At 49.1% G+C, this 22,840-nt stretch overlaps 14 protein-coding genes across 14 annotated transcripts; 5 read left to right on the forward strand and 9 right to left on the reverse strand.

Moving 5' to 3' along the window:
• Window positions 1-450: 450 nt before the first annotated feature.
• N7483_000449 (diacylglycerol/polyprenol kinase family protein) lies at window positions 451-1,584 on the reverse strand (the record flags this gene model as incomplete). Its single annotated transcript, XM_057083887.1, has 1 exon — window positions 451-1,584. One exon carries the CDS (start codon window positions 1,582-1,584, stop codon window positions 451-453), a length of 1,134 nt encoding a protein of 377 aa, XP_056950036.1.
• Window positions 1,585-2,030: 446 nt separating this feature from the next.
• On the forward strand, window positions 2,031-4,047 carry spb4 (ATP-dependent RNA helicase SPB4; the record flags this gene model as incomplete). Its single annotated transcript, XM_057083888.1, has 3 exons — window positions 2,031-2,314; window positions 2,371-2,877; window positions 2,934-4,047. The coding sequence occupies 3 exons, from the start codon at window positions 2,031-2,033 to the stop codon at window positions 4,045-4,047; spliced, it is 1,905 nt and encodes a 634-aa protein (XP_056950037.1).
• Window positions 4,048-4,865: 818 nt separating this feature from the next.
• N7483_000451 (beta-ketoacyl reductase) lies at window positions 4,866-5,585 on the reverse strand (the record flags this gene model as incomplete). The annotated part of the gene is made up of 1 exon (XM_057083889.1): window positions 4,866-5,585. One exon carries the CDS (start codon window positions 5,583-5,585, stop codon window positions 4,866-4,868), a length of 720 nt encoding a protein of 239 aa, XP_056950038.1.
• Window positions 5,586-5,998: 413 nt separating this feature from the next.
• On the reverse strand, window positions 5,999-7,063 carry N7483_000452 (Acyl transferase/acyl hydrolase/lysophospholipase; the record flags this gene model as incomplete). Its single annotated transcript, XM_057083890.1, has 1 exon — window positions 5,999-7,063. One exon carries the CDS (start codon window positions 7,061-7,063, stop codon window positions 5,999-6,001), a length of 1,065 nt encoding a protein of 354 aa, XP_056950039.1.
• Window positions 7,064-7,116: 53 nt separating this feature from the next.
• Window positions 7,117-8,523, reverse strand: N7483_000453 (Acyl transferase/acyl hydrolase/lysophospholipase; the record flags this gene model as incomplete). Its single annotated transcript, XM_057083891.1, has 1 exon — window positions 7,117-8,523. One exon carries the CDS (start codon window positions 8,521-8,523, stop codon window positions 7,117-7,119), a length of 1,407 nt encoding a protein of 468 aa, XP_056950040.1.
• A 46-nt stretch (window positions 8,524-8,569) lies between these two features.
• On the reverse strand, window positions 8,570-9,295 carry N7483_000454 (Acyl transferase/acyl hydrolase/lysophospholipase; the record flags this gene model as incomplete). Its single annotated transcript, XM_057083892.1, has 1 exon — window positions 8,570-9,295. One exon carries the CDS (start codon window positions 9,293-9,295, stop codon window positions 8,570-8,572), a length of 726 nt encoding a protein of 241 aa, XP_056950041.1.
• Window positions 9,296-9,405: 110 nt separating this feature from the next.
• N7483_000455 (Acyl transferase/acyl hydrolase/lysophospholipase) lies at window positions 9,406-11,658 on the reverse strand (the record flags this gene model as incomplete). Its single annotated transcript, XM_057083893.1, has 2 exons — window positions 9,406-11,548; window positions 11,618-11,658. 2 exons carry the CDS (start codon window positions 11,656-11,658, stop codon window positions 9,406-9,408), a joined length of 2,184 nt encoding a protein of 727 aa, XP_056950042.1.
• Window positions 11,659-11,980: 322 nt separating this feature from the next.
• N7483_000456 (putative polyketide synthase) lies at window positions 11,981-12,479 on the reverse strand (the record flags this gene model as incomplete). The annotated part of the gene is given in 4 exon segments (XM_057083894.1): window positions 11,981-12,040; window positions 12,113-12,202; window positions 12,252-12,436; window positions 12,452-12,479. The coding sequence occupies 4 exon segments, from the start codon at window positions 12,477-12,479 to the stop codon at window positions 11,981-11,983; spliced, it is 363 nt and encodes a 120-aa protein (XP_056950043.1).
• A 50-nt stretch (window positions 12,480-12,529) lies between these two features.
• On the forward strand, window positions 12,530-14,519 carry N7483_000457 (cytochrome P450; the record flags this gene model as incomplete). The annotated part of the gene is made up of 3 exons (XM_057083895.1): window positions 12,530-12,542; window positions 13,287-13,673; window positions 13,735-14,519. The coding sequence occupies 3 exons, from the start codon at window positions 12,530-12,532 to the stop codon at window positions 14,517-14,519; spliced, it is 1,185 nt and encodes a 394-aa protein (XP_056950044.1).
• A 374-nt stretch (window positions 14,520-14,893) lies between these two features.
• Window positions 14,894-16,015, forward strand: N7483_000458 (uncharacterized protein; the record flags this gene model as incomplete). Its single annotated transcript, XM_057083896.1, has 3 exons — window positions 14,894-14,960; window positions 15,046-15,485; window positions 15,614-16,015. 3 exons carry the CDS (start codon window positions 14,894-14,896, stop codon window positions 16,013-16,015), a joined length of 909 nt encoding a protein of 302 aa, XP_056950045.1.
• Window positions 16,016-16,630: 615 nt separating this feature from the next.
• N7483_000459 (FAD linked oxidase N-terminal) lies at window positions 16,631-18,175 on the reverse strand (the record flags this gene model as incomplete). Its single annotated transcript, XM_057083897.1, has 5 exons — window positions 16,631-16,818; window positions 16,874-17,088; window positions 17,143-17,215; window positions 17,282-17,818; window positions 17,863-18,175. 5 exons carry the CDS (start codon window positions 18,173-18,175, stop codon window positions 16,631-16,633), a joined length of 1,326 nt encoding a protein of 441 aa, XP_056950046.1.
• Window positions 18,176-18,734: 559 nt separating this feature from the next.
• N7483_000460 (uncharacterized protein) lies at window positions 18,735-20,235 on the reverse strand (the record flags this gene model as incomplete). The annotated part of the gene is made up of 7 exons (XM_057083898.1): window positions 18,735-18,899; window positions 18,952-19,216; window positions 19,265-19,467; window positions 19,541-19,596; window positions 19,661-19,751; window positions 19,786-20,052; window positions 20,107-20,235. 7 exons carry the CDS (start codon window positions 20,233-20,235, stop codon window positions 18,735-18,737), a joined length of 1,176 nt encoding a protein of 391 aa, XP_056950047.1.
• Window positions 20,236-20,733: 498 nt separating this feature from the next.
• On the forward strand, window positions 20,734-21,968 carry N7483_000461 (uncharacterized protein; the record flags this gene model as incomplete). Its single annotated transcript, XM_057083899.1, has 3 exons — window positions 20,734-20,901; window positions 20,964-21,478; window positions 21,593-21,968. The coding sequence occupies 3 exons, from the start codon at window positions 20,734-20,736 to the stop codon at window positions 21,966-21,968; spliced, it is 1,059 nt and encodes a 352-aa protein (XP_056950048.1).
• A 420-nt stretch (window positions 21,969-22,388) lies between these two features.
• Window positions 22,389-22,837, forward strand: N7483_000462 (cytochrome P450; the record flags this gene model as incomplete). The annotated part of the gene is made up of 2 exons (XM_057083900.1): window positions 22,389-22,794; window positions 22,815-22,837. The coding sequence occupies 2 exons, from the start codon at window positions 22,389-22,391 to the stop codon at window positions 22,835-22,837; spliced, it is 429 nt and encodes a 142-aa protein (XP_056950049.1).
• Between the last annotated feature and the right edge of the window lie 3 nt (window positions 22,838-22,840).

Here is a 22,840-nt window from a genome sequence, read left to right on the forward strand (position 1 = left end):
TGGCAATTCAATGTTTTTAAAAGCCTGAGAGTCTAATCATTGAAATATTTGAAAGTACCTTAGGATGGTGCCATACGTAGTAGGAATTAGTGTGGATTCAGCAATGTGCACATTCAAGATGCACAGTAACTTCAAGCAGGAGTAAATATTCATCACTAACAGGGGTAGACTGCAGCTTCAACTGTGTTATTTCGGAGGAAACTTGCCAAAATAAGCAGGAGCTACATGAAACGCCCGAGAAATCATAGGGGAACGAAGAAAATTGGCTGGAGAAGCGATTTATGCGCCCTGTCTATGCCAGAACCCAGATCTGATGCAATGCCACGCGTAAGAAAGCAGAAGAACATCCGGTCATCTAAACGTCATTAAAAAGCAAACAGAGAGGTATGAGTAGGGATGTGTATGTAAAAACGTGCTGTACGCGAAGACACAAGAAATGTCGAAATATATTTAACCGAAAACCTTCAGGAAACCGCATAGCCCGAGTCCACTCAGGACTGGGATTGTGAAGTTATCGTCCCAACTGAATAGATCAATGAACTCGCTGCCAGCAGCGATGAAACCAGTGACAACGCTCATAACTCCAAGAGCCAATGGACCGGTGATAGTGGTGGCAGCATCACTGGCAGCCTCCCAGCCCAGGAGACCCCGTACAGAGTCTGGGAGCAAGCTCAACTGGCCGGTAAACATGAATGAGCCTTCGGGGTCATTAGGGAATGCACCCATATGAGGAACAAACCATCCCCAGAAAGCAGCGGCAGTGGCAACGCCGACCAACCAAGCAGCCATGGTGCCAGCCAGACTCTTGCCTTGTCTGAGACGAGGGGTGTAGCGACCATATAGACGGCCGAAGGTGGATGCCGCTGTATCACACCAGCTGAGCAAGAGAACGCCCATGACTCCGATGTCCTTGGGGAAGAAACGTAAAACGATATATGCGCCGAGCAAGTACCATATCACACCGTTATATCCCGAAACCTCGGTCTCACGCATGAGCGCACCCACGCAGCGGATGTAAAATTTATTGACTTTCTCAAAACGATGTCGCACGATGTCGGTCACTGCGATGGGGACAAGGGCGGTGAAAAGTACCGGCGTAATCTGAGTAGCTTGAATACCTCGGCTGTAGAGGTGGAGGGTCACGAACCCAATGGACACGTGCAGGACCTTTCGAGGAATCTCATGACGGTGGATGAAGCTACGGTAGCGTGTATGTAAAGGTATAAGACCGAGGGGTGACGGCGATCGAGAGAGGTCACGGAAAGCATTGGAAACTTTCGATGTAGGTGAAAGGAAGCCGTTGGATGTGCTGCCGTTGGCGGCCGGCGGTGAAGCTGGAATCATGGGGTTGGATCGACGAGGTGGACGACGTCGCGTGGAACTTCTTGAAGGGGTTTCATCAGGGGAGCCTCTTGATCTCCCTGAGCCAGAACCCTCCTCAGCAACCCCTGAAAGCTGTTGCCGGCGCGCTGCGGATCGAGTTGTCGGCGCAAAGTAGCCATCACGTGCGTCAGATGAATCGGTCAGGGAAGGTGACGGAGATATGACTCTTGTCTCTGGGATTGTACTAGGAGTGGATGGCATGGTGGATAGTCGGACAGCAAAGGGTGGGAGTATTGGGGTCCGAATGAGGCCAAATAAGGGCCGCGCACAGGGGTTTGCGCTGTCTTGGGCAAGGTTGCCGTAAGGTATTAAGGGTCTTGCTAATGACTCAATGATGGGCAGTGGTCGAGTCCGGAGCTCTTATTGACTTTGGAACAGATGGTAGGAGAGGCAAGTATGGGCGCAGTGCATAGTACCTATATATAAAGAGATACAAAACTTGAACTAAACTGCCAGGGCTGAGTTAGGCAATGTATAGAAAAGGGAAAAAGTAGATCGCGATCCGCCCAATGCCGTCAATCACGTGGCGATAGCTAATCGATAAGCCGCCCAGCTTTTTTTCTTTTCGCGATTTGCGATTTGCGATTCAAGGGAAAAAAAACATTCATATAAGATTCAAGATTGTTCTTAAATCCAAGTGGAGAGTCATGCCGCCTAAACCTCCTTCATTCTCGAGGGCATGGGATGGTATTAATCCCAGCCTTTCACAATGGACCTTGGATGCCGTGGCCTCGATGGGCTTTGCTCGAATGACCCCAGTCCAGGCCTCCGCAATTCCGCTTTTCATGGCGCATAAAGATGTGGTTGTGGAAGCAGTCACTGGAAGTGGAAAGACACTCTCCTTCTTGATCCCGGTGGTAGAGAAACTATTGCGCCTTGACGAACCTCTCAAGAAGCACCATGTCGGCGCTATTATCATTTCTCCTACTAGGTACGTTAAGTTGCACGAACTACTCATAGATACATATTACTAACATGTATTCACAGAGAATTGGCCTCGCAAATTTACCAAGTCCTCTTGTCTTTACTAGAATTCCATCCAGCATCCGCTGCAGCGATCCATCCCCAAGAAGACGACGCACCGCGCCCAAAGGCCTCCGCCTCAACCCTAAAGGTCGTCCCACAGCTCCTTCTCGGTGGAACTACATCGCCCGCAGAGGATCTTAGCACTTTCCTCAAGAAATCACCGAACGTTCTGGTTTGCACTCCAGGAAGATTGTTGGAGCTCCTTTCCTCCCCTCATGTGCACTGCCCGCAGTCTTCCTTCGAAATGCTTGTTCTCGACGAGGCCGATAGATTGCTGGATCTTGGATTCAAGGACGATCTCCAGAGGATTCTCCGCCATCTACCCAAACAGAGGAGGACAGGTCTATTCAGTGCCAGTATCAGTGAAGCCGTGGATCAAATTGTCCGCGTGGGACTGCGTAACCCAGTTAAGGTAGCCGTCAAGGTTAAGGGAGGAGCTGGAGCAGAAGACAAGCGCACTCCTGCGAGGTTGGTTTTCCTGATAACGGTTCTTCTCATACTGCATTTTACTAACTTTAAAATAGTCTACAGATGACTTATCTTACAACACCCCCAGCTCATAAATTCTCCATCCTGAAGCAAATCTTGTTATCCGTGCAGCCAACGCCACAGAAAACCATCTTTTTCGTATCAACATGCTCCAGTGTCGATTACTTGGCCATGATTCTTCCAATTATACTAGGAGATGAATTCCTCCTCGTCCCCCTGCATGGCAAACACCCTGCCAATGTCCGCCAAAAGAACTTTATTCGCTTCACCACATCCACCACCCCCTCAATTCTCCTTACTACCGATGTCGCCTCTCGTGGTCTGGATATCCCATCCGTCGACCTAGTTGTTCAGATTGATCCACCCTCAGACCCTAAAACCTTTATTCACCGCTGCGGCAGAGCAGGTCGCGCTGGTCGAAAGGGTCTTAGTATCGTGCTTTTACACCCAGGACGAGAAGAAGACTATGTCTCATTCTTAGAAGTGCGAAAGACCCCAGTGGCACATTTCAATCTTCCAACTCCAAGTTCGGACGTGGATGCAGCCGTGGCTACTCAAGCTGTCCGCGCCGTGACTTTGAAGGACCGTGCTATTCACGATAAGGCTCAGAAGGCTTTTGTCAGCTGGCTTCGCAGCTACAGCAAGCATCAAGCAAGCAGTATCTTCCGTGTGTCAGATCTTGACTGGGAAGCCTTGGGCAAAGCATGGGGACTTCTCCGACTACCCAAAATGCCTGAACTGCGGAGTTTCACTGGTGATAAGTCACTGGGCGTGAGCAATGACTGGGATAACTATGCTTACAAGGATAAGCAGCGAGAGAAGCGTCGCAAGGAGGTGATAGCGGAGAATGCAGCTGGAGAGGGCACTAAGCAGGAGTCACGGAAGCGTCGTGCAGATGAGCCAGTGGCTTGGAGCCAGAATCAAGAGGAGAGAGAGAAGAAGCTTAAGCGGAAGGAGTTTAAGCAGGCACGCAAGGAGCAGGAGAGATGGGAGCAATTGCCTGAGGCTGATAAGGAGAAGGCTCGTGAGACAGAACGGATGGTGGAGTCTATTCGGGCAATGAATGAAGAGGAACGGCTGGCTAGGAAAGCTGCTGCGGCTGAGTCAAAAGATGCGGGCGGTGATGTTGAGTTTAAGGGATTTGACTAGACAGGCCACCACTATCGTCTAATGTATATTCAAATGTTCATCCGAGTCATGATGTGGAAACTTCCAAGGTAGTCTGCCCAGGTGTTTGTATAATGAAATCATGATGCTACCACGGGCCAAAATATTCAAACTGCACCGTGACGTCTGCTAGTGCACAGTTACCAGGTACTAGGAGTATCTGGTATGATACTTCAAATGCCAGTGTTTCAAGTTCGTGGATCCATCTACATGTATACACTTGGTGTTTCTACGCAAGTAGTTAATGCTGATTTTCAGTTTGCAATAGATTAAAAATTGCTAGGCACAATTGATGAATAGTTCCGAATTGGTTGATAGAATATTCAACACACAAATACTATATCTAAGCTTAACACGGCTTAAGGAACTTTCAACAGCGTTGAATTGTTGATACTGGAACTTGAAGGATGGTGTTGCCAGTTCGGATGGCAACAACACGGAGTTACTGATTAAGAACAACTTGAATGAGGCACTGGCAGGGACTTGGATCTTGTGTCGCAGCTAGTATTGCACACGCTCAGAGATTTTCTCCGCCAAAGCAGACATGGAAGTGCTTCCCATGACATCAAAAATTGAAATTTCGCACCCTGACTGAGCGACCAGCCAATTGCGCAGTTCTACGGCCACTAAGGAATCAACCCCATAGCGCGACAATGGCATGCAAGGGTCGATCTCGGAAACAGGCATGCTGAACATCGCCGACACTTTTTCGACAACCGCCTGCGTAATGAGCGGAGGAATTGCATCTGCTGATGCAGCCTCCGCACTTGCATCCTTGAGGAAGCGACGTGTCGATGGTGTTACTGATCGACCGGTAACACCGCCATCGGCTCCCCCAGGGCCCCAGCACGCACCTGGAGACCACCAAACCGTGAATCTTGTCTCCAACCAGAGGTGGCAGCTTCGGGTGTGAAGTCGGCAATGCCGGTCATAACCTGACTAGTTCTCGGTGAACGTACCGGGTCACGAATAGCGCTCTCGACAAGTTGAAGGACTTCCTCCTCTTCCAGGGGCCGATATCCCTGGCGGAGGAGCCGTTCCCTCGCGGTTTCGTTATCCGCCAACCATCCCACCGACTGGACCATTCCCAGATCGAGGGCGACACCGGGCAGGCCTTGCGCGGCGCGAGGACGCGCGAGTGCGTCTTGATATGATCCCCCGGCTCCGTAATTAGATTGACTAGCGTTCCCAACCACCCCAACGATAGAGGACAACATGGTGAAGAAGTCTAGGCGATCCCCAAAGAACTCGTGAAGATTGCGCGTAGCATGTGCCTTGGCGGCGATGCTGTTGGACCACTGTGTGAATGACATCTGTTCGAGGACCGAGTCCTGGAGATTCATCGCCGCTTGGATCACGCCTCGGATGGGCGGCATTGTCTCCTGCCACTCGGACAAGGCCTGCCCCAGGCTTATAGATCGCGATACATCGCAGTTTACCGCTACAGCATCGCACCCTGCAGCCTGGGGCTCATCAATAAAGGTCTGAGACTCCGGGATTGACGCCGAACTGCGTGACATTAGAATCAGATGCTGCGCCCCGTGCTCGACCAGCCAGCGAGCAATTGACCGTCCAATACCTCCCAACCTCCGGTAACCAAGTAGTAACTTCAGAGGAGAGCCTCACCGGCCTGTGACCAACGGAAACCTGGAGACAAAACGAATTATTAGTGAATGCTAAAACTCGGGAGGAATTGCTGTTTGCTTTACCATGACTTTGTCACTTTGACGTGGAACCACGATGATCTTCCCAATGCGCCTGCCTGCTTGCATCTGTCTGAACGCTCGTCCGAGGTCGGAGATCGAGTAGGTAGTAATGTGACTGATGTGAGATATGGCTGTTTGATCGAGAAGGCCCACCGCGGCATTGAGGACTCGGAACAGGACTGGGCCTCGATAGTCACTCAGCTGGACCAGATCGAAGGAAGCGAAGGTCACTGCGTGTTGAAAAGTCGCATCTCTAGATGCTTGTTGGACTGGATGTCCTTCTTCCCGATCTCCAAGAAGCGTCCGTACGGTGCCAAACAATGCCAGGTCTCGTCCAGCAATTCGCCAGCCAAAGAATTCAGCACACCGTCCACTCCCCTGCCATCCATAGTGGCCGCCTTGACGTGCCGAGCGAACGAAGGATCACGGCTGGAGAAGATGTGATCCTCGGGGATCTGGTAAGTGTCCATTAGGAACTGCTTCTTTTCCGGGGTGCTGACTGAAGCGAAAATAGTCGCTTGTTTCCATTGCGCCAGCACGATGGCGGCCTGGCCGACACCTCCCGAGGCGGCATGGATTAGAACCTTCTCCCCTGGCTCTAAATGTGCGCATTCAAACAAACAGTAGTATGCGGTAACGAAAACCATGGGAATGGAGGCTGCAATGTCAAAGCCCATCTGGTCGGGGATGCGAGCTGCAGATGTCCAAGGTACACGCGTACTACTCGCCCAGTGGCCGTGACCAGTAAGAGCACATACTCGATCACCCGCCTTGAAGTGAATGGCTGCGCTCCCCTGCGCCCGCTTGACGACACCTGCACACTCCAAGCCCATCTGAGGCTCCTCCATCTGGCCCATGCCCACCATGATACCACGAAAGTTGAGGCCGAAAGCACGGGGTTCAATCTCCACATAACTCTCGGGCAATGGTTCTTGTGCTTCGGGGTCATCCTTGAAGACCAGACTGTCCAGCAACCCTGGGGTCTGAATAAAGAGCCGAAGAGATCGTTCAGTTTGCAAAAATGGCTGCAGCTCTGCGCCAGAAGACCTTTGTGATAGCTTCACTACCTCACTCGTAGTTGAATCATACCCGACTCGTGGAACGAGAAATGTGCCATTTCGTACCGCATATTCGGAATCATGCGAAGCAGATGATGTGCCTTGGCTGAAAGCTGCTTGCACAGCGCGCCCAATAGCTTCGATGCTCGACAACGTCCAAGGCTCTTCATTATGGTCCAGATCCAGCAAGATGTATCGTTTACTGCTATTATCTGCACGACACGTCCGAAGCATTCCAGCATGCAAGGCATGGTCTGGAAACTCACTATTGATATCTGACCCCCGTGTTACCGTGTTACCCACACGATGCCTTCGGCCTTAAAAAATATCGTTTTAACAGCAGTGAAATCCTTTTCGTTCATTCGACGAATGAAGGGAGTGAGCATCTCCGTGACAAATACAATCACCTTTTCTTGGGGGTCAATTTCATGAAGCTGCTCCAAAGCTACAGCCGCATCTGTCGAGCAAGAAAGCGCAGTGATGAGGCTTCCAGTCCACTCCTTAGGTGGTGGTTTCTCTGAGCACACCACGGAGATGTTACTGTTAAAGCCAGATTGGGTGGAATTTTTGGAGGCTGCCGCAGCAGTAGTTACAATCACACTGAAGCACTGTTCCTCTTCGTCGCTGCACTCAGGAACCTCCAAATCGATTTCGGAGAAGCCAGTCTCACAGAGTATCTGCTCCCATCTGGCCATAGGAATACTTGAATTCCACCGTTGTGACAAAATTCCGAGAATTAAAGTTGCATCAAGAGTCTCTCGTAACCTTTCGATAATGATCAATTTGCCTCCATCTTTCAACACCCGGCGGGAATTTTCCAACGCTGCACGAAGGTCTTTAGCCTCATAGGAGAGCAACGGTGTAATGAAAATTTCATATGATCCAAGTTCAAGCCCTTGAAGAGTGATATCTTGTTCCAAATCCAAGGATTGATAATGAACCAGGGGCGCAAATGCAGAGACCCTCTCAGCAGCCATGCCATCGGAGGACCGACCTGTCACTGTGTATTTGCTCAACCAAGGAGATGCCACATCTGCTCCATATTTTGTCAGATATTGCATCGCCGACTCAACACATTCCCCAGGGCTGGTCCCAAATTCCAAAACTTTGACACGGGGATTGTGATGGGCATGGAGATCCACGATCCAGGCGAGCTGCTTGAGAGCCGCGGCTTTATGCAGCATATTTTCCAGAAAGGTGCTTAAAACTGCAGTAGTATCCCCGGCGGCCTCCGAGGAATTCATCTGACCTCGGAGCAATGCATATAAATTACCACCAAGAGAACAGAGGAGCTTTCCGTTCGCACTCCGAGCGGCAGCACGATCGAAGAGCATTTGTTTAACTCCGTCGCTGGCGGTTGCCCATCGGGCGCTGCGTGGTGCAAGTTGACCCTGCGAAGCTTTCTCCTCAAGGTCCTGCATCCATTGAGTTCGATAACAAGGCAGAATATTCACAATATCAACGTTTTTCAGAGCTACCAGGGCCTGGTGCACAAAATGATAAGTTGCGCGATTTAGCTCAACCTCGATGGCCTTCAGGTCTGCCTCCACCGGTCTTCTTAGCCGCTGTCGAATAATATCAGGGTCATTCAAAAGGATGTCTTCCTTCCATTCTGTTGTTAAACAAAGTTGATTACCATTGGAAGGCGATAGATCGGCTCTATCGGAAGCATCACCCACGCGTTGGAAATGCATTCCCTCAATTTCCAGCACCGGCACCGGTTAGTAGCTGTCCTGCCAATCATCTGCCAGTGCAATGGAGAGCGTCAAAGCCTCTGGCACCCCATTGTTCAAGGTTAACAAAGGCTTGAAATTTGTGGTTCGTCTCCCTACTGATGAGATCAGACACGTAGATTTCTTTGATCGACTTTGGAATCGCGGCTCCTGTTTCCCACTGAGCGTCCTTCGAAAGCGCAGCATAGGCTACCTGAAAAATTGAATCCACTGTTATGGGATGGACAACATAGCTAGATTGCGGTGACTGTGTCGCAACTGAATCCACAGGCAAAAAGGAAGCCATGGCTTTCTTGGATCCGGCGCGAATGGAGGTCAGTTTCTGGAACAAGGGACCGTGATTTATGCCCATATTGCGCGAAGCCTGGAACATATCTGCTGACTCGATGGACCGAAAATATGCTCCCCCTTTAGTGCCCAAATTGATCCGTGCTGTTGAGGAAAGACGGTGCCTCGGGCCTTGGTCACTCGGTTCTTCAGTGTCGAGCCCGACAAGCCCATGGCAGTGCTCAACCCAATCCCCATTTACAGTAGCGGAAGAGATGTGGAATTCCCGCCATTTGGGACTCAAGCTACCCGGACTTTGAGGCTTGAGGAGAAGTTGAACCTCAACGCCTTCTGTGGTGTCGGGGATGGTGAGTGCCCGGGTAATCTCGACGTGACGCAAACGGTAGCCTCGAATTGGATGCGCCGAATCACAGAATGCGACCTGTCGCACGCCTTCCATCGCCATGGTGAGACAGCCAGCACCCGGGTAGACTATCTCTGTTTGGATCAAATGGTCACGAACCCACGGCATCTCGCTGGGGCGAAGACACAACCGCCATAGGGCAATGCTTGACGCTAAACCAGGTGCCCTGGTGCCCAAGAGCTCATTATGTGGGTGCTTTCTAAACCGATGCTCGCGGCTGACGCGAGGTTCGGCCCAAAATCGCTGTGAATGATTCCAGGATACGAGGGCAGATCTGGAATTGGGCGAAGCTCTCTGTCTTCACCACGGGGAAAATTGACTTGGCCAAGGTCGAAGGGATGACCATGGGCCACGGGATTAGATACCATTTTCTGCATTGTATGAACGGCATCTTGTTTTCTGGTCAAACAGGAGATGTGAGTGATGGACAGTGCTGTGCTAGTCATGTCCGACAGGCACTGGCGAATAGGTCCTGCAAGGGCGCCATGAGGTCCGATCTCAATTATGAAATCTACCCTGGGGTCAGGAGTGTCTGTGGACTCATCCGAAATGCACATTCTTTGAAAGCATTGATCAAACAGCACAGGCACTAACATGTTTTGGACCCAGTGCTCGGGTCCTAGAGTCTCTGCCTCATCCACTACTCCACCAGAAACGGGCGAAGAGACGAAAATATCAGGGCTGAATTGACGATCACGACTAAGATGCTTTTGGAGAATCTCACGGTATTCCTGCTCTAGTGGAAGCATGTGATGAGAGTGGTAAGCCGATTGAACCCGAAGGCGACGAGCGAAAATTCCATCACCGTCGAGATATTGTTGAAGCTCTTCAATACCTGCTAGATCGCCGGAGATTGTGACACTGGATGGACTGTTCACGCATGCAATGACAACTATACCGGCCGTTAGGCGGTTGAGGTAAGGCTGCATGTCCTCCTGTCCCAAAGCAACAGTCAACATACCGCCAGAGGAGGTGGATTTGGCAAGATGTTGAGACGTTAACAACCCGCGGAAATAAACAATCGCCAGAGCCTCTCTGAAGCTCAGAGCTCCTGATGCATAAGCTGCGGCGACCTCTCCACTGGAGTGACCGGTTACGGCAGTTGGGCGAATTTTCCAGGAGGCAAGGACACGAACGAGTGCTAATTGGATCACACATGAAAGAAGGAAACTGAGGCTAGGTGTGTTGATAGGCGATGTGGATGAGTCTCGACTGAGTTCTTCGATGCACGACCATGGTGCACCAAATCCTTGGAAAATTATGTCTGCTTCTCGAAGTGTTTGATGGAAGACGGGGTATTCCTCCATCAGTTCTCGGCCCATGCCATGCCATTGGGCACCTTGACCGGTGAGAACAAAGCCTATTCTAGGGACTTCTGCCGCATAAGTCGGGACTAGTGTTGAATCTGCCAGACTTGTTAAAAGGTCTGAAGTTGAGGCGGCCGAAAAGGCAATTGTGTAAGGGAACCGAGAACGGCGCTGACACAAAGTAAACGAGAGAGCCTGGAGCGATGGACCACGGCTTTTGATGTATCTCAAAAGGCGATTCGTCATGTTCTCGGCGGCATTCTCATCTTTAGCACTTAGAACGAACACCTTCCAGGCGGAGCGAGGGTCTTGAGATGTGTTCAATCCCTGACTGCTATGCTTCATAAGATAATCTGCAGCATCATCCATGATGACATGGGTATTAGAGCCGCCCCAACCGAAGTTGTTAACCGACGCTCGCCGAACTTTGGTATTAGGCCAAGCTTCCAGAGCCTGTGCAACCTTCAGCCTACCATTTTGAAGATCCAAAGAAGCGCTGACCTGCTCTATATTGACACTTGGGGGAATTAGACCTTTTTCAAACGATTTGGTCATTTGGATTATTGCCGCTATGCCGCTAGCAGCCTCAGTATGGCCTACGTTCGACTTAACCGAACCCATCAAAAGTGGAAGCTGTGAGGTTCTTCCGGGCCCAAACACAGACCCAATGGCGGCGGTTTCAACATGATCACCAGCTTTGGTTCCCGTGTCGTGCGCCTCGACATACATAGTATCGGCGGGATCCAAGCCGGCACGGCTATAACAGGCCCTCATTAAGGCCTCTTGAGGCTCTCGAGAAGGAAAGGTGATATTAGGTGTTTTACCATCCTGATTCATTCCAGTTTCCCGTATAAAAGCACGGACAGGATCACCATCTCGAAGAGCGTCGTCTAGGCGTTTCAGGACCAACGTTGCAATTCCTTCACCTCGACCGTATTCTTGGGCACGATCATCGAACGCGAAGCATTTGCCTTCCGGCCCAATTAATCTATTGATAATTATTTTCACGAATTAGGCGTTTGCTCCAGCGTTTTCAAAAAGCGTGATAATTTCTTACCCAATATTGGACAGTTGACAGAACTTGTCCGGGTTCAGCATGATGCATGCTCCTCCAACGATCGCGTTGTCTGCTTCCCAGGAGCGCAAGGTCTGACAGGCGAGATGCAAAACTGTCATTTAGGTCGAACACCCTGTGTCCACAGGCGTACTCGGACCTCGCAGATCCAAATAGTGCGAGATTCGGTTGGCCATCATCGCCATGAAGTTACCAGTCATGAAGTAGCGTGTTAGAGTGTCGGGGTCCCTGCTCACAAGTCATAATAGTCGCGAATAAAGGACCCAGTGAAGACGGATGTATTTGTTCCAGCAATTTGGTGCATTGTGAACCCAGCTTATGATTTATCAGTCAATAAAAACTAGATCATCTAATGAGATTTGGGGAGTATGGAACATACGCTTTCCAGGGCTTCATACGTGACTTCTAAAAGCAAACGTATTTGGGGATCCATTGACTTATCTTTTCATTAGTACATTAGTAACTGAACTAGATCACGACTGCGGCCACCTCATCCGTGAAATTGAAGAATGAGGCATCAAATAAGCCAACCTCCTCTTGCAGAAAGTAGCTGCCTTTGACGTTCGACTGCGAATATTAGCGACCAATCTTTCCTAAGAATTGGATTCATACTCACAGCTGCCAGCTTGGGAGAGTTAGAATAATAAAAGGCTTCCCGATTGTATCGATCTTGAGGGATCTCAGTCCAAGCACTTCTACCATCTGCGACAAACTCCCATAGTTCCTCGGGACTAGTTATGCCACCCCCGAACCGACATCCCATTCCAACAATAGCGATTGGGATGATCTGGGACGATACATCTTGATAAGATTAACTTGCCATAGCATGCTCTGTGTCTCCCATGACAAAGGATTGAAGCTTCAAGTTTGAGTCAAAATCAGACGCTCGCAATCATGCGCTGCATCGGTAAAGTTGAGCTAGATGAAGTGAGAACATATAAACAGAAAGCACAATTGTGAACGATAGGAAATGCACAAATATACGATTTACAATAGACATTCTAGCATGTTATACTTGAAAATGCATTTCTAACATCATGATGTCCACGGGTGTTTGTTTCATTTAGTATCGGAGCTCCAGGGCTCTTCGGAGACTTGTCAAGTTGGGCAATTCTCGAACGACCATCAGGCCTCCCCTCAATGTACTTCTTCCCCTCTTTTCTGATCAATTCCTCCCAGATTCAATCATTGATTCCTAATATCGGAGAGGAAAATGGGTGTTCTGGGAATCCCAGTGATAATGTACACTTTCGTGACCATCTGGGTAGGAGGGGTAAGTAATTCAGTCACTGGCAGCCGTATAGCAATATGTATGACGGTAACTAACTGCAACTTCCTACTTAACCATCTTCCAGCATATTCTTCACTGGGTGTGGAAAGCAATTCATAACCTCTACCAACACCCACTTGCTCGTTTTCCGGGTCCAAAGCTCGCGGCGATTAGCAATGTATGTACTCCAGAGGAACTAAAATCTACTAACAACAGATGAGACGTGGATAAGCCCAGCTGACGGACAAACAGGGACCTTACTGTGTGTGGTTCATGAGTGGTCGCCAGCCATATAAGCTCCTTGATCTCCATCTCAAATATGGTATCTGAAGAATTACACAATAGGAAGGATGGCAGGTTAACCCAGTCAATTTCCAATAGGCCCTGTTGTTCGTACCGCTCCGAATGAGCTCTCATTTAACACTGCGCAATCATGGAAAGATATCTATGGTTTCCGCCAGGGTCGGCAAGCTTTCATGAAAAGCGACTTTTACGATGGAAGCAGTTTCGCAGATCAAGTTCGCTCCATTGTCAACGAGCGTGATCCTGTCAACCACGGCATCATGAGGCGATACCTCGCGCACGCCTTTTCCGATCACTCCCTCTCTGAACAGGAGCCTCTAATCGCTGGCACTATTGATCGATTTATCGAGCAAATTGGCATCAAGGGGGCCAAAGGATTGGATCTGGGTAAGGGGTTTGAAATGATGACATTTGACATTATCGGAGATTTGGCCTTTGGGGAGACATTTAGCGGTGTGGAGACCTGTCAGTAACCCATACAGTGCATCATATCAGGAAAAGAGATCTATACTAAATGCAAAGTCAGTCGAGCCTCACCCATGGATTTCTATCACTCTGGGAGCTCTGACACAGGGCGCCTTGATTGACGTGTTTAAACGATTCCCCACTGTGGCCGCAGTGATCAACTTCCTTTTTCCGAATAAGATCCGGAAACTCACAGAGCAAACCCGACAGAATGAAAATATGGCGATCAGCCTCGTGGAGCGACGTATTCAGCGGCAGACTAACCGCAAAGATTTCCTGACACGTATCCTAGAGCAACGGGATTCAAAGGAGGTGTCCGATTTGCAGCTTGCGGCACATTCTTCTGATTTTGTGCTGGCGGGCAGTGATACGACAGCGACAGCACTGTCGTGCATAATATATCACCTCCTCCACAATCCAGCGGTACTCTCCCGGTCACAACAAGAGTGCCGAGGGACGTTTTCATCCTATGAAGCAATCATGGCATCTTCCACACTACGTCTAAAGTATCTCCAAGCGGTCATTCTCGAGGGACTGCGGATCTATCCTCCATTGCCTTTTGCACTTCCCCATGTTGTTCCACAAGGTGGCGATACCGTTGACGGCCACTTCCTACCAGAGGGTGTATGTTTGATGCTAATATTCCTTTCACGCTTAGTGACTTTGCTAAATAACCAGCAGACCATTGTATCTACAAACCCTCTCGCTTCTACCATGGATCCGGCCAATTTTGAGCAACCATATGCCTTCAAGCCGGAGCGGTGGCTTGGTGCAAATGAGTCCGATATACTCGAAGCTAGTCAGCCATTTTCACTCGGACCAAGAGGCTGTATAGGTCGTCAGTAAGTGATTCTGCGTTCCCCGGACCAAATCTGATGATTATCGGATCTAATCAAAATGACAGTCTTGGATGGATGGAATTGCGTACGACACTTAGCAAACTGTTGTTCAGGTATGATTTTGAATTGCTGGATGAGGGATTAGATTGGCACAGAGACTCGCAGATGCATACATTGTGGCAAAAGCCTCCCTTACAGGTTCGGGTATTCCCCTGTCAGGGCTCGGCGTAGTAGGAGGTGCCAGCGAGACGGGAAGTTTCCTATTGGGGCAAACATGCGACAGTTACTCCATACATTCATCTATTTTATATGAATTGTATTTAGATCTACTTTAAAGATATCCTACGTCAGTATGCAGCTCTTCCCTCAGAAAGTATTAACATGGCCTCGTTGAAGATCACCGAACAGTCCATTCCCTCGTTAGAGGGCACCGTAGCCATTGTGACAGGTATGTGCTATATGGGGTGAATAGACAGCAGATTGCTGTATGATTCCATTTGTCTAATCATTCATCATTTCTATACTTTCAGGAGGGTCATCTGGAATTTGCTACGCCGCCGCCCAAATCCTCACAAACAAAGGAGCTACCGTCCACATCCTCGATCGCAACGGCCCGAATAATCAGCGCTATCGTTATAGCCCACAACTAGTGTGGCACCAATGCGACGTATCCAACTGGGCCAATCTCCGCGAGATATTTGACACTATTGGTCCAGTGAATTTTGTCTTCGCCAACGCGGGCGTGTTCGAGTCGACGAACTATTTTGGCGACACATGGGATACAGCCGGGCTACTGGAAGAGCCAACGTACGCTGTACTCGATGTCAATCTCCACGCCGTACTGAACGTGGTTAAGTTGGCATGGAGCTCCATGAAAAGAAACAAGATCCAAGGGAGCATCGTGATCACTACCAGTGCTACTGCCTATGCTCCGGAACAGTCCTTGCCCGTCTATGCGGCAGGGAAATTGGCTGTAAGTGCTCCACCAAGCAGTTTCTCTTCCTCTTGGAGTTAAGTTTATGAATCTTTGTTTCCTTTCCTCCCCATCTCGCTTTTCCACATTTTCCGCATTGAAGCTGATTCTCTCTGCGGTAAATTAAGCTGGTCGGCCTCATCCACTCTCTTCGGTCTGTGATCATTCAAGACGGCATTACCATTAATGGCGTCGCCCCGGCCGCCACAGCCACCAACCTTCTCCCAGACCATCTAGTCGCCCCTATCATCGCCCGAGGGCTCCAGGTTAGCTCGGCCCACTTCGTGGGGCTGGCCCTCGTATACTCCGCGACGGCCCGTCAGTCACTCCGTGTGGAGGTCTACGGCAGAGAGACGGAGGCACAGCGTTACGCGACTACTCCGGAACGATGGAATGGGCGGGTTATCCTCACGCTAGGAGAATGCTATACTGAGCTGGAGGAGCCCATTGCGGATCTTCGGCCATTCTGGTTCGGCAGAGAGAATCTTAAATTGACCCGGTTGCAGCAGGCTTCGACGGACTTTCGTTGAATCAAAACAACCTTGGGAGCCTTATCCAATGATAATCTTTGATAAACGAGAGGAACTCAGTGGAGGGTTGAAGTAACACGACGCTCCAAGTTCATTCCCATCGCAGTCCTTGTTATCGCTCTGATTTATCAATTTTGCTGGCAGCCTTCAAATGTTGGAAGTTGGAACTCACACATGTTAAATATTAAATATGAGTTGTATGTGCTATGCCTCAAGAATCCAGATGTCGGGCTGGACACCAGACAGCGCTACTCTCCATGCCACAACAGCCATATGCTGAGCAGTCACAATTGTCTGTAAATGAAATTGAATGTCATTCAAAATGTTTCAAACATATGGTTTTCTGGGGAAGTGCCTCGTTGAGCCAAGTCTGTCCTCTTGCTGCGTTCGGCTCTATAAAGGTATTTGGATAACTTGAAGTGAACCCCTACTTGGAACCTTGGTACCGCGCCCACAGCGTCAACCGCGAGGCCAACTGTCTAGTATATATCTAGAATGTAGTAATAACGATCATAGCTGTCTCTCACCATAAATATCACAGGGGAAATCCATGAGCTAGAAGACTCTTCAGCAGCCCTTCGGGGTCATATTTGCTCTGGATGCTCCTTAGTCGCTTCAAACTCTTTCCACCACCATATGAAGTAAAGGGCTGTTGTCCCTTGGCTGCATCGTTGAGAATATGAACGGATGGTGTAGACCCAAAGCCTCAGTCTGACGGCGAATTGAGTCGGCGGCATTTCGAGAGCACTCATAAACTGTCTCATCATCGTCTTCGTTCGTCCAGGTTGAAGCGATCAAGCCGGCTGAGGTGTGGTTGTTAGTCGAGTAATTTGTACCGTAAGGGAAGAGAGACCATACCAATAAATGGTCCATCGTGAGGGTCCAAATTGATTGCATCCCCACCCAGAGCCTTCGATGCTTCAAGCCATGCCTTCGAAATTGGTTGATAGTTCAAAGTTATGGAGCAGCCGGTGACATTCCTCAGATCCACCAGTGCTCGATCAAACACTGTGTGATTAGCAATGCTGATTGCACGGGGATCTGGCAGGGAGCTAATGGCCCAGAAAAGTTGTCTGAGTTGTTAGCCTTACGTGGTGGTAGTGATTGAAGTCAATGATATGACTGACCTTTCATCCCTGGCTGCATACGCCGGTATATCCAAAGCCTCGGCGAGGAAGGTCCAAGATCCAACTTGAGTTTCTTGCATTCAGATTGTAGCCTCAAAAGCGGCTGGTGATTCCTCGGGCTCGGAATAGAATTCTAGACTGATCACCTCATATGTGCCGTCGGCGGGGGTGAGTGCTACTATGGGCATAATGGCAGCATTTACATCTTCAACACCACCGCCTGGCGCAAGATAAGCGTTGAGAGCGTCAAACCATTGTGTGGTGGCTTCCGACGACCAGATCATGACGTTGGAAAATGCATCTCCAATCTCTAAAGTGGTAAGATCGTAGCGAGTCACAATGCCGAAATTGTTCGATCCTCCTTTGAGGGCCCAGAAGAGGTCAGGATGTGAGGTGCAATTGACAAGCACCACAGAGCTATTAGCCAACATGACTTCATACTGCACAACCGAGTTGGCACCCCATCCCATTTTACTGCTAAAATACCCAATCCCACCCCCGAGGAGCAGCCCGCCCACTCCCACCTGCGCGTACCGACCACCGTTCACAGCCAGACCAGACGGTTCAAGCCAGTCATAGACCTGCTTCCATGTATTGCCAGGTTCAACTTGAGCAAAAGTGCTGCTGTAATTGGCAAATTTCAATTGTGTCATTTGGTTCATGGAGATCAAAACGCCTTCCGATGTGGAAGAAGCACCTGGAACGGGCATGTGGCCCCACTGATCACTGCAAATGGTGATCGTGCTTTCCGGATGATAGGAAGTGCAGCCGCAATACGAGCGGCGTTTTGAGGGAGAAAGACGCAGGTTGGGGATAGCAGACATGTTTCCGACCACGGCAAGTGACTTTGGTAGGTATACGTAGTCGTATTGGGGAGGAAGAGCAAGGAAGGGAATTTGGAGGCTAATTCACCACAGGCCGCGGCGCCTCCAGCATGACCGGCCGATTTGATCTGAGATGCCTCTACTAAAAGCGTGATCACCAGAAGGCTAGTTGCTAGGTTTGCCAGCAACGAGCGGAGTCCGGAAACCATGGTGACAATTGCGTGGTGGTAAATGATGGAACAAGATCGCTGGGTGTTGAAGGTCACAGTTTAGAAGAATGATGCCCTTTATACTACTATTTACAGTCCCACAAGATTGCACGACAACGATGCCTTGTGTTTTTCTAAGCAGGTACCCAGATTAGAGTCACATAAGCAAAACGCTCCTCGATCTCGAAAATTCTGGAGATTTGCTTATTCGGGTAGGGCTCCGGATGTTGTCGAAGCACAGGAAGACGGCAAGCTGCTTCTTCGGGCTAATTTACTCAATGATGCGACTCGTGGGGGCCTTTGAATGGAAAAATAAAATTGAAAAATAAAATCTTCTTGGTTCTAGACGAGACTACTCTCTGCGTGCTTGAAACCTGACATGAATCGGCGCTTTCCACCACACAATATGACAGTGAGATTTACCCTCCCAGTCCAACGCCTTTTCTACTAATTCTAGATCGTATCTATAGATCACTTTGGCCAATATGGATAAAAGTTCCATATAGGCAAAGCTATTTGGTTAAAATTCCTCTGCGAATGGACAAGATCTTCGAATGTCTTACTTGCGACCGATGCATGCTCGAAGCCCCAGTGAAAATGGCCGGCTGGCCTCTTTTTGGTCCGTACACTTAGGGTCTCTCCAATGCCCAGGTCGGAATGTTTCTGGATCTTTGAAGTATTGCGGATCATGAGTCACTGTCCATGCACTGGTATATACTTCAGTCTAGCAAGAGGTTAGCATTCATGGACCTTTGAAAGATAGCACCAACACTCACTCCACTGGGAACGTAATATCCGTCAATCTCAAGCCCTGGTGAGATACGCGGAAAACCTTGGGAACTAGGTGGGAGAATTCGGAGTGCCTCATTGATCATGCCTTGCAAATAGTCTAGCTGTAAAGCTGAGGAAGCATCTATCTCCTCATACGATTGATAGCGTCCTCGAATCTCCCTTTTCAGTCGTGCGTATGCGGCCGGAGTCGTGAGGAGATAATATGTCGCTGCTGCAAGACAAATGGCGACCGTCTCTCCTCCTGCAATGCTAGAATATTTCAATGGAGGCCTTTTATTGGAACAAAATGTCACATACATCAAGGTTGATGCGTGGGCCGTCATTTCTTCCTTATCAATCTGACCACTTTTTACCTTCTCAGCAAGATCTGTGAAAAAGTCCTGGCGAGAGGAGGTACTGCTCAGACGTCTGCTCCATGTCAGCATATCATTTCCACGAAAATCAGATGGAATAATACTCTTCAACTTTTGCTCGACTGTATCCTGAATGACGATTGCGTACTTGAACAGTCAGTCGGGGTGAAAGAAATTTTCCCAGAGTCGCCAGTAATCCAAAACGCCGCAGATTATCTACCAACGTTATCTCAAGAAGATGGTCCAGAATCAGTTTGATCCAGAAATGATGTTCCTCTAGACGACTCATAGTCAGAACTCAGCAACGGGATTCGTTCACAACAAAAGGATCTCTACTCACCACGTTCCACGCAATGGAAGCTCTCGCCAAACGCCATTTCTCCCAGAATATCAAACGCAATCATCTCATACCATTTGACGACATCCAGTCCCTGCTGGGTACTCAGAGAACCCAAGTTTCTCTACAAACCGATCAATGTGTCGCTGAATAATTGGATCTTGGGCCTGTAAGGCTTTTGTCGAAAAGGTCGGGGTGAGGTTCTTCTTCTTCTCTGCATGTACCTTTGGATCCCGCTCACTATCAATGCAGCCAGTTCTGATACCTGCCCCGTAAATTTCATAAAGCTCGCCTTTTATGAAGTGCGATCGAGCAGCAATCGGAGCCCCATATATTTGTTTCCAGGAATTTATCGAGGCGAAAGAGCTCGTTGGGCGACACTCGGAAGACGGAACCTAGCTGGTTAGAGAAGCCGGCTATTTCTTTTTCAATCGTGAGGTGCCTCATACCTTAGCGCAGATGCTGTTCTTGAATTTTTCGATGGCTTCGACCTTGCATGGTGTACCAGAAACGCCATACCAAAGATGATCGCGCCAACAATGGGCCAGGATAAGCCGCCAGCGGGTGGAAGTAAACATTGTATAATAGATATCCCAATGTATACAACACCAACTATCTTTATCAATGAGTATAAAGGAATTAAGAGTGAATGTCCTGGGAACATTGAGTGGACATACCAGTACTGCTGTGGCTTGCAACCATATCCATGGGTCTCTGACTAACTCACTTCCTGTTCCTTGAAGTGTATTCATGGTGGTGTTTTCTTTCTCCACTGCTTCAAATGTTGATACTAGTACTATGAAGAATTACCTTGATCTGAAGCTACTTGGTATTCTAGGCCTGGGGAGACATGGTATATGTCCAATTGTAGAGAGAGGTAATTGAGCAATGTAATTGAGCAATCCCAAATGGGTCATTTCCCGAAGTTCGGGGCGTTTCCGGATCGAAGCAAGATCATGATTCACGATCTGTCATAACATATGATATTGGTTCTGCTACTATGCCCTTTGAAATCAACTCAGTGCTTCAAACTTTAAACTCGACAGATCTCACATTTCCACATGATGCTGGCAAATATGAAACACATTTCCCTTAGTCCCATGAACAATGTCATGCCCCGGTTTTATGCACCGCTCATCTTCGCCTTTCGTTGCCCTGCAGACCAAGACGATCTAAGAGTCAGGGATCTCCTGGAAAGAGGCCTTCACCACACTAGTACAGATATCCCCAGTATCGCCGGCAAGGTCTTCACTATACCAGTCACTGAAGATCGGAAGGCTGCGCTGGAAATACGTGTACATCCTAGCTATGTCCCACTGTCCATGCCCATGATCTTCGCGATAAACTGGACTATGATGAGCTTGTTGAGGATGGTCTACCGCAGGACCTACTGGATCCCAATCGACTATTACCTACTACGGAGTGGCCTGATCCAAACAAAGGCGTTCCGGTGTTTCTGGCTCAAGCTAATTTCGTGATGGGAGGGGTTTTGCTTGCAGTCGGTATGTACCACTCTACAATTGATGGCACAAGCTGTGAGTGGTTAATGAAGAAATGGGCCGAGCATACCCGCCAGTTACAGAAGTTATCAGACGGGAGACCTCTATTACAGATTTTGCCCCGAAGTGCAGATCCGGGAATTTTGGAAGAGCTTTGGCATGCTCAGGGATACACCTCACTCACAGCTGAAGAGCTGCAGACTAATGCGAGAGGATCTGATGATCCAAGCTTGTGGCGACTATTAGGACTTGACTCTGTACATAAAACGCCATCACCACCGTTCATGGCAGAGTTAGAGGGGCCCGAAAGCCGCTCGATGCAGTCCACCATTTTCTATCTCTCCCCTTAATCTTTAGAGGAGTTGAAAAAAGTTTGCACAGACAGTTTATCTGCAGGTGTGAGCACCAACGATGCTTTGATGGCTCTACTGTGAAGAGCTATCATCCGCGCGCGGTTTCCAGATGATTATGACGAAGAATCATCAACCAATACAGATGACGCTGTCCTTGACACCACCTACGACGGGCGACTGGGATTCTCTCCAGATCTTCCATTCACTTACATGGCGAGTCTCATCTTCATCCGTACCACTCGGATATTACGATCCCAGCTCATGTCCCCAACGACTTCGTTACGTTCTATAGCTCATGAGATCCGCCAAGCCGCCGACAAGATTGATTCTTCTCAGATGCACGCAGCTTTCACTCTGGCCGCCTCGCTACCTCAATACTCTAAGTCGACTTTTCCGTTCGCCACATTCGCCGGGGCTGAAGTATGCATTACCTCCTGGATTCGCTTGGAGCCTTTTTGATATTGATTTCGGGCCTATGTTTGCCAATGAGGGGCGTCCGGAGTTTATTCGGGTCCCAAACCGAGAGTTTGATGCTGTTTCTCGTCGATGCGTTGTTTTTCCTTTGCAAAGTCATGGTGGTTGTGAGGTTCTCATATCCTTAGTCGATGATGAAATGCACCGGTTGGAGCGAGACCCAGAGTTTACGCGCTTTGCTAGTGTTGTATGTCATAAGTCACGCACATTTGCAGGTATATTTTGGTACTTCAATGCTAATTAAAACATTGGAACATCTCTGAGGTGGCATTTCAATTCTGCTAAATGCATCTGGGCATCTGGCATATTCCCAAAACAGAAATTCCCCGAGTTAGCTCCGCTCTTCCAAGGTAAAGAGGCTTCTGTTTAGATTACAGTCTCCAAAAAGCATACTACTGAGACAAAATGCCCAGCACAGTTCCCATTACCTTATGGAGCTTGAGTCTGTTTGTCGTGTTCTTTGGCTCTAAAGGCGTAGCCTGGTGCCAAAATATTCAAAAGGCTAAGCGCACCGGGCTCCCATACGCCTTGATCCCCATTCACGAGCTGGAGTTCTGGGCATATTTCACCAATCCATTGTTTAGATGGTGCTTTAGTGGCCACCTCTTGCTGGGATCCGGATGGCCCCGATGGGCACGGTTGATGATTAAAGGTTGGACCTACGAGGACCGAGGAAGTGCACATCGAGAGTATGGTCCGGTCTTCCTCATCGTCAGTCCGGCTGGCCTAATCTGCTATATTGCCGATCCAGATACAGCTTTGTCAGTGTGCATGCGTTGGAAAGTATTTATAAAGCCCCCGGAGAAAATGAGTATGCAAATCACAATCCAGGATTCACGCCCTGGGCTAATTGAGAA

The sequence above is a fragment of the Penicillium malachiteum genome (assembly GCF_028827825.1).
Source record: "Penicillium malachiteum strain IBT 17515 chromosome Unknown utg000001l:1.0-8184562.0:1.0-8186909.0, whole genome shotgun sequence".
NCBI classification, from domain to species: domain Eukaryota; kingdom Fungi; phylum Ascomycota; class Eurotiomycetes; order Eurotiales; family Aspergillaceae; genus Penicillium; species Penicillium malachiteum.